The sequence below is a fragment of the Galeopterus variegatus genome, unplaced genomic scaffold (assembly GCF_000696425.1).
Source record: "Galeopterus variegatus unplaced genomic scaffold, G_variegatus-3.0.2 Scaffold1748, whole genome shotgun sequence".
NCBI lineage: Eukaryota > Metazoa > Chordata > Mammalia > Dermoptera > Cynocephalidae > Galeopterus > Galeopterus variegatus.
This window is the reverse complement of record NW_007727859.1, coordinates 207,115-218,441: the sequence shown is the minus strand read 5'-3', so window position 1 is coordinate 218,441 and position 11,327 is coordinate 207,115. Positions and strand designations below refer to the sequence as shown.

At 53.6% G+C, this 11,327-nt stretch overlaps 2 protein-coding genes across 7 annotated transcripts; one reads left to right on the top strand and one right to left on the bottom strand.

Annotated features, from left to right (window-relative positions):
• Window positions 1-1,771: 1,771 nt before the first annotated feature.
• Window positions 1,772-7,581, top strand: RNASEH2C (ribonuclease H2, subunit C). 2 transcript variants are annotated; one of them, XM_008578710.1, is made up of 4 exons: window positions 1,772-1,985; window positions 2,135-2,295; window positions 2,372-2,491; window positions 7,250-7,581. In XM_008578710.1, exons 1-4 carry the CDS (start codon window positions 1,814-1,816, stop codon window positions 7,253-7,255), a joined length of 459 nt encoding a protein of 152 aa, XP_008576932.1. In that variant the 5' UTR covers window positions 1,772-1,813; the 3' UTR covers window positions 7,256-7,581. The 2 variants fall into 2 exon arrangements, with proteins under 2 accessions (XP_008576932.1, XP_008576931.1); XM_008578709.1 differs by lacking the exon at window positions 7,250-7,581 and adding an exon at window positions 2,780-2,914 and having other exon boundaries at window positions 1,774-1,985.
• KAT5 (K(lysine) acetyltransferase 5) lies at window positions 2,987-10,265 on the bottom strand. 5 transcript variants are annotated; one of them, XM_008578713.1, is made up of 14 exons: window positions 10,001-10,265; window positions 9,835-9,901; window positions 9,437-9,505; window positions 9,217-9,353; window positions 8,769-8,924; window positions 8,605-8,679; window positions 8,421-8,495; window positions 7,840-8,088; window positions 7,674-7,763; window positions 6,176-6,316; window positions 5,996-6,089; window positions 3,847-4,006; window positions 3,637-3,718; window positions 2,987-3,544 (listed from the first exon to the last, which is right to left on the bottom strand). In XM_008578713.1, exons 1-14 carry the CDS (start codon window positions 10,010-10,012, stop codon window positions 3,410-3,412), a joined length of 1,542 nt encoding a protein of 513 aa, XP_008576935.1. In that variant the 5' UTR covers window positions 10,013-10,265; the 3' UTR covers window positions 2,987-3,409. The 5 variants fall into 5 exon arrangements, with proteins under 5 accessions (XP_008576935.1, XP_008576933.1, XP_008576937.1 ...); XM_008578712.1 differs by having other exon boundaries at window positions 2,989-3,544; window positions 8,769-8,951; window positions 10,001-10,020; XM_008578711.1 differs by having other exon boundaries at window positions 9,835-10,265.
• Window positions 10,266-11,327: the final 1,062 nt, after the last annotated feature.

Below are 11,327 nucleotides of genomic sequence, written 5' to 3'. Positions count from 1 at the left end.
TGGCGCTCCCGCCGAGGGTTCGGATCCCACATACAGACCAGCCGCTCACTGGCTGAGCGAGGAGCGGGGGCAACACCAAGGGTTGCGATCCCGTAGCCGGTCCCGGTCCGGTACGGGCGCAACACTGAGGGTTGCGATCCATTGCCGGTCACGAAAAAAAAAAAAACCTTATCAGTGTAAAGACAGCTATAAGAGGAAATGCAAATAAATGAAATTACGTATTTATTTTATTATTATTTTTTTAATTTTAAAAGTTTTTTGTGGCTGGCCAGTATGGGGATCTGAACCCATGACCTTGCTGTTATAAGGCTACACTACACGATAAAAAACTAAAGCTAAATTTTTTCTAAATTAATCTGTCAGTACCAGCCAGCAAAAGACCATCAGGAACGCATCTGTAGTTGAGCAAATTGTGTTTATTACTCTTGCACTGTGGGGTATCTCAGTAAGAGGGTGTTAGAAAGGACATGAGATTTGTGCTTGTGTTCAGTGATTTGGGGAAGACTTTAGGGAAGCAGGGCTTTTCTCTGGACTGGATGCTGTCAGAAATGGGGGTACTTCGGGCCTGCCCGTGGCTCACTCGGGAGAGCGTGGTGCTGACAACACCAAGTCAAGGGTTAGGATCCCCTTACCGGTCATCTTTTTAATAAAGGGGGGATATTTCTATGCTGGGATATCTTAACAAATATTAATTAGGAGAAAAGACTAGATGGAGGCTAAAGCTGTAACTAGTAAAGTCACTATTTATTCAAGAAAGAGGGATATTTTGTCATTTTTGTGATTTGGACAATGCTCGTTTTGCTGGTGTTAGACATGCTTATGGAGTGATTTCGTTTTTGTCTTCCTCCATCATGGACAGAGTGACCCTATCCTATGATGATGTTCTGTGAAATTGTTTACGTTCAACAGAACACCAAGGCAGGCTCCTGGATGTCCAGGGATACTTTTCTCTTTCTCTAATCTACAAATTAAATGCTTTTTTTGTTTGTTTGTTTTAAAGATGACCGGTAAGGGGATCTTAACCCTTGACTTGGTGTTGTCAGCACCACGCTCTCCCATGTGAGCCACAGGCCGGCCCCAAATTAAATGCAATTTTAACCCAAATTTCCAGTTCTGTATGTTTGTTTTATGGGAGAACTTGACAAAACATATGTATGTTGGGTATCTGAACAAATGAACATTAGAGAAGAGTTTAGAAAAAAAAGGGCTGTCCACTTGGCCCAGCTGGTTAGAGCGCCGCCTTGTAACAGCCACCAAGATAAAAAATAATAGTAATAAATAATAATAATAATAAAGGGAGAGACAGTATTACCAAACAAAAAAGATAAGAAAATGTTGATAAACCTAACTACAAAAAATAAAAGTCTTCTGTACATCAAAAGTCATCCGTACATATGTACATACATGTGCCTGCAAGACGAACCACAAACTCGGATAAAATATCTTCGCACATTTGAGAAAATAAATAACCTGCCTATCAACCAAAATAAAAAGCGTACTTTTCGGAATCGTCTTAATTTCGTACAAGAAGCATGTACATCGAAATAGCGAAGCCGGCCGGCCGGTCGGGTCAGTTGGCAGGGCACGCGGTTATAACGACAAGGTCACCCGTGCGACCCTACCCCCAGCCAGCGAAAAAAATAAAAAATAAAAAAGCCGGGACTTGAGCACGGGGGGCGGGGCTTGCGAGCCTGCTCGGGCCGCACTACGCTTCCCATGAGGCGCCGCGCGGCTGCGCCCGGCCTCCCGACAGGTCCCGCGCGGCTCAGGCGCCAGCTTAGGCTCCCGCCGGCGAGTGACAGGAGAGCGGAGGATGGAGAGCAGCGACGAAGCGGCCACCGAGAAGCGCCGCATCCACTTGCGCCCCGCCACGCTGCGCGACGCCGCCCCCGGCACGCTGCACCTACTGCCCTGCGAGGTCCTGAGGAGCCGGGCCGCGCCCGTGCGGCGCTTCTTCGCGCCCGCCATCCGCCAGGGTCCCGACGGTGAGCCTCGCGGGCGGACTACGGCTCCCGGCAGCCCCCGCGCTCCCGGGGATCGTGGTCCCCCCGGAAGTGGCTGCAGGGCCGCCCTCGGGTCGCCCCGCAGGGTCCGGGCCAGGCCCAAACTGAGTCCCCGCGCTTCCCTCTTCCAGGGCTCGCGGTGTCGTTTCGGGGCCGCAGTCTACGGGGTGAGGAGGTGGTGGTGCCGCCCGGCCTCGTGGGGTATGTGATGGTGATGGAAGAGAAAGGAGAGGATTTCTCGGGAGGTTCGGAGAATGACGAGGAAGAACCGGAGCCGCTGGAGCGGGACTTCGTGAGCAAAGGGATGGTGGGGGAGGGGGATGCGGGAGGGAGCTGCGGTCCCAAGGCTGAGCCGGCCCCCTCCCCAGGACCGCTTTATCGGAGCCATAGCCAGTTTCAGCCGCTTCACCCTGTGGGGCTTGGAGACCATCCCCGGCCCGGATGCCAAAGTGTTTGGGGCCCTAACTTGGCCCACCCTCGCTGCAGCGGTGAGTAGTCTGTGAGCCCTCTTCCTCCCAGTGCTCATCCAGCCCCTGTCCCTAAGTGTTGCCCTTGAGTGGATTGGGGGCTCTAGGGCTGGGGAGCCCTGTGGTGCAGATGGAGCCTAGGTCTGACCGGAGGATCCAGCTAGGTAGTGTGGGAAGCTTGGCTTCCCCACCACTCCTCTCTGGACTTGTCTAGAAGGTGGTGTCATTCTGAGCAGGTGGGTCCCTCCCCAAGTTATGTGGGCCACCCAGCCACTATATCTCAAACAGTAGAGGTGACTCCTGTTGCAGATTCACGCACAGGTGCCTGAGGACTGAGAACCAGAGCTTGAAATTTAAAGCCACCAATCCCTTAACACCAAGAAACCAGCTCTTCACTCTGGAGCCACTGATTGCATCACCCCAATAAAGGACCTCTTTACAGCACCTGAGTCTGTGGGCACCTTGAAGCCCCTAAGCCGGCATCGCCCTCTCTCCAACAAGAACCTTTCCTGACTCTGGCCTATAGAAACAATTTATTGCCAGGGGCAGTGTGGGCAAGAGAGGCCAGAATTTTACAGCCAGTATCCACCCCACCCCCAAAACTCTTACTTTACAAAAGAAATTTATTTTTACATTCACCAGCCCTCTGTACAGAGTGCCCCCACCCCCCTTCTCACTGTACACAGCTGCCTGGCTCTCTGGTCCCTGGTTCAGCTCAGACCTGGGCCTGTAGCCAGCAGGTCTTGAAGTTAGCCTGAGCCATGAGCTCGCCTTTGTGCTGAGGACCAGCTGGTGCCTGCCAGCCCTGTCCCCTTCTTTTGGAGCTGTCCTCAGCCGCATCTCCCTTGGCGTGCCTCTTGGGAGCCCCAGTGAGGGCGGAATGGGCTGTCAGCCCCAGTTCTGCCGGCTGTCTTGGCACGTGCAATGGGCAGTGCCTGATCACCACTTGCCCCTCTTGCTCCAGTCCTTGGGAGTGAAGTGGAGACACTTGGAGTCAATCCGAAGGAGCCGCTTGAGCATAGCCCGCTCATGCCCATCCACGATGTCCTCTGACAGTGTGAGGATATACTGGCCCTGGGCAGGAGGAGATGGGCCAGTAACTGGTCAGCCCACAAAGGCCTGCATTCTGTACCCCACATACTTGTCTCCTCTGGCCTTCCCCCTACCTTGTAGTAGTTGATGAGGTTGAGGTACTGCAGAGTGGAGATGACATCCTCCTTCTTGATGCTGGTGATTTCACTGATCTCACTGTGGGAGGGCAAAGGTCAGATCCCCTGAGGGCCTTCTCCTGTCCCCAGAAACTCCAGAAGGGAATGAGAAAGCCCCGGAACAGACAAGCCATGACATGCACCCCCATGTAGGCAAGCCAGGCTCACTTGATAGTGATCTGTGGTCTCTCCCCACTCTCCGACTTCAGCCCCATGAGGATCTCCAGGATGGTCTGGGACCAGTAACTTCGATAGGACAGGAGGCCAAGATCCGAGAGCGGCTTCTCAGGAGTCCCTGTTTTCCCCTCCACTTTAGAGAGCTCATAACCTAAAGCAATGGAGGAGGGGAGGGTGGGTAAGGGGCCACAAGTGAACATAAGCAACATTAAAGAGCACAGGTAGCAGAGGAAGGCTGCCTAGCTCCAGTCCTGGCCCTGTCACATAGTTGTGTGACTGGGTGTGTAGTTTCTGTGCTCTGTGCCTCAGTTATCCCACAAAGACTGATGTTCTCTCTCCACCTGTGTGCTGAGCACAGGGAAGGGTGCTGAGGGAACTGCCAAGAGCAGCGACAATCAACTACGAGGGCTTATGTGCAGAATGAGAAAATGGCTTATGGAAAAACAAAAGAAAACAAAAAGCAACTCGTTTATGCAAAGAAAGTGCCACCAGTTTTCCTTTGCTGTCCCAGACTGTGTCTGGGTGTGAGGACGGAGGTGGGGAAGACCCCCTTCTCTGGTCTAGGCCCGAGGATGCTTGAATTCTGTCACATCAGTTCCCTCAGCTGTGACCTCAGGACGGTCAGCTGATGTTAGACCAGGGTGGCCTGACTGGGTGGTTGGGATGCGAGGAGAGAAGGTGCACCAAGGTGCTTCCCAAGTCAAAGAGAGGCTATTCCTCAAAGCCAGGCAACGGGCCTCTACAGCAGCTCTTTCCCTCCTCGTGCTGACTGCTGGGCTCTGGCAGGCAGTTTCTGGCAAGACCCTCAGGCCCTGCAAAGCCCTGGGTGGCTTCATATCTCTTTGGCAGGGTCTTTGTTTTCCTGTTAGGGTCCTGGGATGTCTCTGCTGCTTTTAGAAGCCTTCCTCACTCTCAGCCATAACCAGCTTTATAATGAACCACAGCCCTTTCTGCTTTCTTGCCCTTGGTACATCTTTAGCAGCCAGTGTTACTCTCTCAGCCAGTCTCCTGTGGCTGCCACCGAGCAACCCAGTGGTGATCAGGACAGGGGGGCTGGTGTTTGGAAAATGGAAGCACAGAAGGGGAAGAGGGCATACTGGGGTTCCTACTCAGCTCTGCTGGGTCCACACTGCATGTAGAGTCCTGACAGATCAACTGGAGGCCACACACCTCAGCTACAGGGAACTCCTGGCCCCTTCCCAGTGAATAGCCACCCATCCTTTGAGCTACCTGGAATAGTGAGAGCTTGCTGAGGATGTGACCCTATCTTGGCATCATTCCACCAATAAAATTTCTCAAAGGGACCATAACCTTAATCAAGTTAAGCCTCCATGTCTTGACCAAGAAAACAGCTAAAGCTTCCTCCCTGTCTCCCAAGTCAGAGCTTGATTATTCCAAAGGTTCAGTGAGCAGCAAGGTGAATGGAATTGGGGGGTCAGTGAGGGGGGAGTTTAAGAGGCTAGGAAGCAGAGGGATGTGGGTGGGGGTGGGCACTGAAGAGCCCACGTATCATGAGGGATAGAGAGGTTCAGTGAGCAGCAAGGTGAATGGAATTGGGGGGTCAGTGAGGGGGGAGTTTAAGAGGCTGGGAAGCAGAGGGATGTGGGTGGGGGTGGGCACTGAAGAGCCCACGTATCATGAGGGATAGAGTCTTTCCTGGGCTTTAAGAGACCGACCTGACAATACAAAGAGCAGAGAACATGCTTACACTTGTGTGCTAAGTTGACAGCATTTTGAGCACCTACTGCCTGCAAGGCTCAGGGGACAACTGGGGAAATTAACCAGTGCTCCTTGCCCAAGAACGGATGAGCAGCAGTGGCTCAGTAAGCTTCTGCCCATGGCCCCCAACAGGAGCAGGTGAGTCAGATTTAAGAGAAGCTGGGTGGTGCTTAGAACTTTGGCAAAGGAACACTGGGGGAGCTGAGAACCAACTCCAGACAAGGAGGGCCATCACCCTTGGAATGGAGAGAAGCTTGGCAGAGTCCCACCTTTATCTCTGGCATGCTCCCCTGGTGACTGGGTCGTTCACAGCAACTCAGCACATCTGTGTGCGAGGAACCGACAGCGCATACACTGGCACTGTGCCTGGGCCCACCGGTCCTCACCTTCAGCCCCCAAGCCAAGCAGCACATATACTCACTGAACTCAATCAGCAGCTTGCCGTAGCCCCGGCGCTGGTAGGGAGGCAGAGTCAGGATGCAGGCCACGTTGTAGTCCTCTGTCGATTCCTTTTCCTGGAAAAGAGGAGCAGGTGAGTGTGAGGGCAGGGATCTGGCTCAAGGAAGGGAAGGGCTGAGGGACAGTCTGGATGAGCACTGACCTTGGAGAAGTAGCCCACAATGTGGAAGCCCTTGCAGTCATACTCCGTCATGACGTAGAAGAGGAAGGGATCTGTGTCATAGTACAGAGTCTTGTGGTCGAGGAAACACTTGGCCAAAAGACACAGATTCTGGGAGTAACTCTGTAAAGGAAAATGGCTGCCACCATTCTGTGTACCCTGCCTAGAGCATGGCCATTGGTCTAGGGTCAACCAGAAGCTTCTTTGTTCATGCTGTGCCCCAGGCTGATGGGTGATGAGCATTCCTTCCTGGGGCCTGACCCATTCCACCAGTCAAGCTGTCCCCACCCCTTGGGCAGGGCCACTTCTCAGTGTCTAGGAGCTGTGTACCAGCTCCATGACGGTGTTCAACTGCCTCCCCGGTGAGCCTGGCAGGTTTGTCCCTGCTCCCACTACCTCAATCTAAGCTTGGCCTGGGGGTGCCGCCGCCACTGCCTTCTGCTATATTTAACAACAGTCAACTGGCATGTCCCCATCAAGTCAGACTCCAACCCAGGCTCATGAGAGAAGCTCTCCCATGTGACAGTCTTGGGAGTCTGGGTGTCAAAAGACCTAACATTCTACCCTCATAGTCACACCCCTTGGGAACTGATTTGCTATACTATGACGGACATAAGGAATTCTGGAATTTAACAAGATAACAGCCTTACAGATTCCCTAAACAAAATTATGAATCTTGCTACTTTACCTCTATACACAATTTCAGGAGAAATTTCAGATGTGACTTTTTAACCACCTGCCATGCACTGCCACTTGGATGCCCAGATCCACATTATAATAATACAGAATGGTATTTAAGGCAGTATCTTCCTCTCAAGCTCCCCCAGCACCCAAGCCAGAGCTCTCCCCTGCTGTCACGGCTGCCTGCCTCTCCCTCACCGCCCTGGAGGCTCCAGGAATGATGGGGAGAGGGTGTCTCTCAGGTTACTCCCAACTTCCTCCCCACAGACCCAAACCTGCAGTGTCCCCCACTCATCCCCTACTGACCTCGTTCCTATCACCTGAGCTCTGTCCCTTGTAACAGCCTTGCCTCATCCTCTCTTCTCTGCCTTTCAGGTGTAACGATCTTCACCTTCCAAAAATGCGCCCTCTGTAAGTCCACACCTGCCCCTCAGAACCCCCCTCCTCCCGACAGGAACTCCCTTACCTTATCCTTCATGTCAAGGCCTCCTCTGTGAAGCTTTGCTGACTACCTCCATTGGGTCCTGCTAACCCACACTTTGTTTCGTGACACTTATCAGACTGGGATCTAAGTGGCCATTAGCATATCTGTCTCCCTGATGGACCATACACTCTCAGAGAACAAAGGTTTTGTCTAATTCCTGGTCATCTGTGTACCCCCCGCACCTGCCTTACAGCAAGAACTCAATAAAAATGGGCTGACCTGATCTGTTGGTTAGACTTGTGTTTCCTGAGCAGAAAAAAGCTTCTCATTTGACTCACCCCACGGCCCCACTACCCATCTGACCTTGCCACTGACCTTGTTCTTACGTCCATCAATCTCAAAGAAGGAGATTGTGCCCTTGCGGTAAATCTCGTTGCCTGGGGGATGTCGTAGGTCACACTTGGTCTGAGGAAGAAAAGAGGATCAGGGGCAAGGGCAGGGTGAGGGTGCTGCAAGGGTGGCCTCCCCGGACCCCTCATACCAAGTGACGTTGCAGACATTTGAGGCTACGGCCATACTTGAGGCAGAACTCGCACAGGTAGAGGACGGGCAACGTGGTGAGCTCTTGTGGGTATGGGGAGAAGTACCACGGCTTGAGGCGGTGCCGGCCCAGCTCGATGCACTCGATATTCTTCATCCGGGTGACAATGTCGTCGTGGCTCCGGTCGGACACCAGGCTGCCGGTCATGCGTGGCGCTGATGGTATTCCATCTGAGCTGTCCTGGGAGTCCTGCCCAGGGCCAGTAGAAGACACCAGATTACAAGAAACAGCACAGCAGGACACAACAGCTCACAGCCCTTCTACAGATTTTCTTCTTCCCCTATGGGGTAAGTACCACAGTCCCCACTTTCTAGATAAACCCAAAATCCTGAAAGATTGATAACTTGGAAAAGATCGCCCGATGACTGATCTGAACCATGCTCTGCCTGGCTCCTAACTCCACCAACACCATCACTGCCCACCTCCCCGTTTATAATTAAACCAGTTGCTAACTCAACTTTCCACCCTGCTTACATCCCCTCTTCTCCCAGCTTCTCTCTTCCACTGCTCCTCAGACCCACCTCATCAGTGCCCAAGCAATTTGATTTCCGCTTCCGCCCTGGCTGAGCCGCCACTGCCCTACGGGCTGATCCATTCTGCAGATGAGATGGTAGGAATAGAAGGGGTGGCTGTGAGATGAGCCTGAAAGAGGCTGCCAAAGGACAGAAGAGAGAAAGGGAAGGAGACATGGTCTGGGAGACTCACCTGGGGAAAAACTGAAGCCGGGGCTGTCTCGCTGGGCACTGGCGTTGCTGGTGAAACCACTTCCACCTTCCGTTTCTGCAGAGAGAAACCAAGAAAGGTGGGTCAGAAGGTAGAGAAGGTGGGACCTGAGAGGAAAGCAAGGTCCCTGGAATTGCTGAGGGTACCGTTGAGCGGTGATTGGGCTGCAGGCAGGAGCTGGAGGAGAGCGGCTGGTCGGGCTCGCCACCGGGAATGGCCTCCCGCTCCTTGGGCAGGTTGAAGCGGAGTGTGATCTGGACCGGGATTGGCAAGGTCTTCCCGCTGGCCTGGGCGGAGGCCGGCTGTAGAAATAGGTCCAGGGTCTTCCTCTGGGGTGGGGATGTCAGTGGGATGGGGAAGGGGAGGAGGGGCATCTAAACGTGGAGTGATAAAATCCCACCCTCTAGAAGCCTTCTAAAGAACACAGGAATAGCCACTGGACTCTGGAAGCTACATCTGCAATTTGGACCCCAAACTGCAAGCTGAAGTTAGGGTGGGAGGGTGCTGCCTCCTGCCCATCCAGGAGCCCCTAAGGCCAAAAGATGAGAGAAGGAGGAGGCAGGAGAGAAGAGGTGAAGTGAGGGACCTACTCACCACCTCTCTCTCTGGAGAGCCGGGGCGGGACCCAGGAAGTCCGTTCTTGGTGGGGGTCTTGGCCTCTTTCTTGGGGAACTGGATCTTCTTTAGGTCCAGACGCTCGTGAGTCACCCATTCATCCAGGCGTTTGTTGACTGCAGCAGTGGGGAAGGCTCAGGAAGGAATGCCAGAGGCTAGCCTACCCGGCAGCCCACCCTCACCCCAGCCCCAAACTCACAGTCAATGTAATGGACATAGAAAAGCTTCCGGCCACTGATGTCCTTCACACTGAGGATCTCGGCCAGGGCTATGGAAACAGCACAGGCAGGGGCCTCAGACGGACCAAGCCATGAGACTCCACCTTTCTACGACCTGAATTCCACCCCCAGGCCGGATCCCTGTGTCCCAGCACTTGGAAGCTCACACCCAAGCCTCCTTTAGTCACCCAGTGCCACCCCGTCTCCAAGCCCCGCCCCATCCGTCTCAGAGCGGCTAAAAGCCACGCCCCTCACTCGGAGTATCTACGCCCCGCCCGCCCCAGCATTCCAGAGGCCCCTCCCCCTCCCGGGGGTTCGGTCGACTACCCCCCGCCCCTCGCTCTCAGGTTCCTTAGCCCCGCCCCCCGACGTCACTCACGCCACTCATCTTCGTTGTCCTGGTTCCGCCGCAGCACGGGTAGGCGGCAGCCCTCGATTATCTCCCCCTGGGGAGACAGCGCGGCGCCAGGGTCGGCTACTGTGGGGCCTCGGGCTCTACCCACCTCCCCTGGTTCCCTCCGCCCCGCCCCGGGCACCGGACTCACCACCTCCGCCATCTTCCCTCCCTCCACTGCCACTTCCGGCCCCTCTGGGAGACGTCACTTCCGGGACTGAGCGCGCCGCGGGCCCGGGCCGCCTGAGGCTGTTTTACAAAAGCATCCGTAAGAGACGCCGCCGCCCACCTGGAAGCGGCGAGTCGGCCTGTTTGATTGGCGGGAGAATGGGGAGTTATAAGCCTCGGAGGAATCATCACAATGTGCACAGCGATTGGAGGAAAACTGAGTCCGTCACGTGACGCCCACCGCGTGCGACGCCGATCACGTGGATGCGGCGCGGGCCACGTGGGACTGACTTGTATTTGGGCTTTGACCGGCGGCGGAGCTCCAGCGTCTCCTAGTGGCGGCGGGAGGCGTCACCGGGAGCGAGCTGCGCGTGCGCAGCGGGGGTCGGCCCGCGGGGGCGGGACGTAGCTGTTCGGGAAGCTGGAGGAATGGGTGGGGCCGAACAAAGGGACTCGAATGCGGGGCAGGCCTGTGTACGGACGGAAGACGTCTGGCGACGTTGTACCCAACACTAGGTTTCAGATGTTTAGAAAAATACGTACGTTATTCATTCATTCAACAAATGTTTAGGTAGCCTCTAAAAAATAATACCAAATATGCAACGTGCCTGTGCCGTCGTGGAGTATGGATAATAAACAGTAAATATATTAAAAAGCAAATTATTTAGTCTATTAAAGAGTGATGAGTGTGTGGGAAACCAAAAAATTGAACAAGTTCAAGGAGATGGACAGGCAGGCTACGCTTTTATTTATTTATTTATTTTAGCCCTTTTTTTTGGTGGTCGGTGGGCGGTGGGGGGATCTGAACCCATGACCTTGATGTCGTAGGCTGCGCTGTAACCAACTGAGCTAACTGGACACCCTAGGTCACGACTGTAAATAGCGGGGTCAAGGCAGGCCTGGCTGAATATCTATTATTTGCTCAAAGGTTTAAAGGGGTGAGCCATGCGGATACCTGGGGGAAAATGTTCCAGAAAAACAAACCACGGTAAGATGGAGAAGATTATAACCTTTTGTCATCACTGGGAAACGTCCACAGGGAACATCCTGTGTGTCCTGTAGACGGGGGGAGGGCAAACCATAGTCTGTGGGCCAAAGATGACCTTCCACTTGTTTTCCTACAGCCCGTGGACTAAGAGTGGTTTTTACATTTTTAAATGGTTGGGAGAAAAAAATGACAAGAGGAATATTTCATGACATGAAAACTATTTGAAATCTAAATTTCAGTGTCCTTTAATAAAGTTTTATTTGAATATAGTCACTCATTCATGTAAATATTGTCTACAACTCCTTCATGTTAAAACCGAATA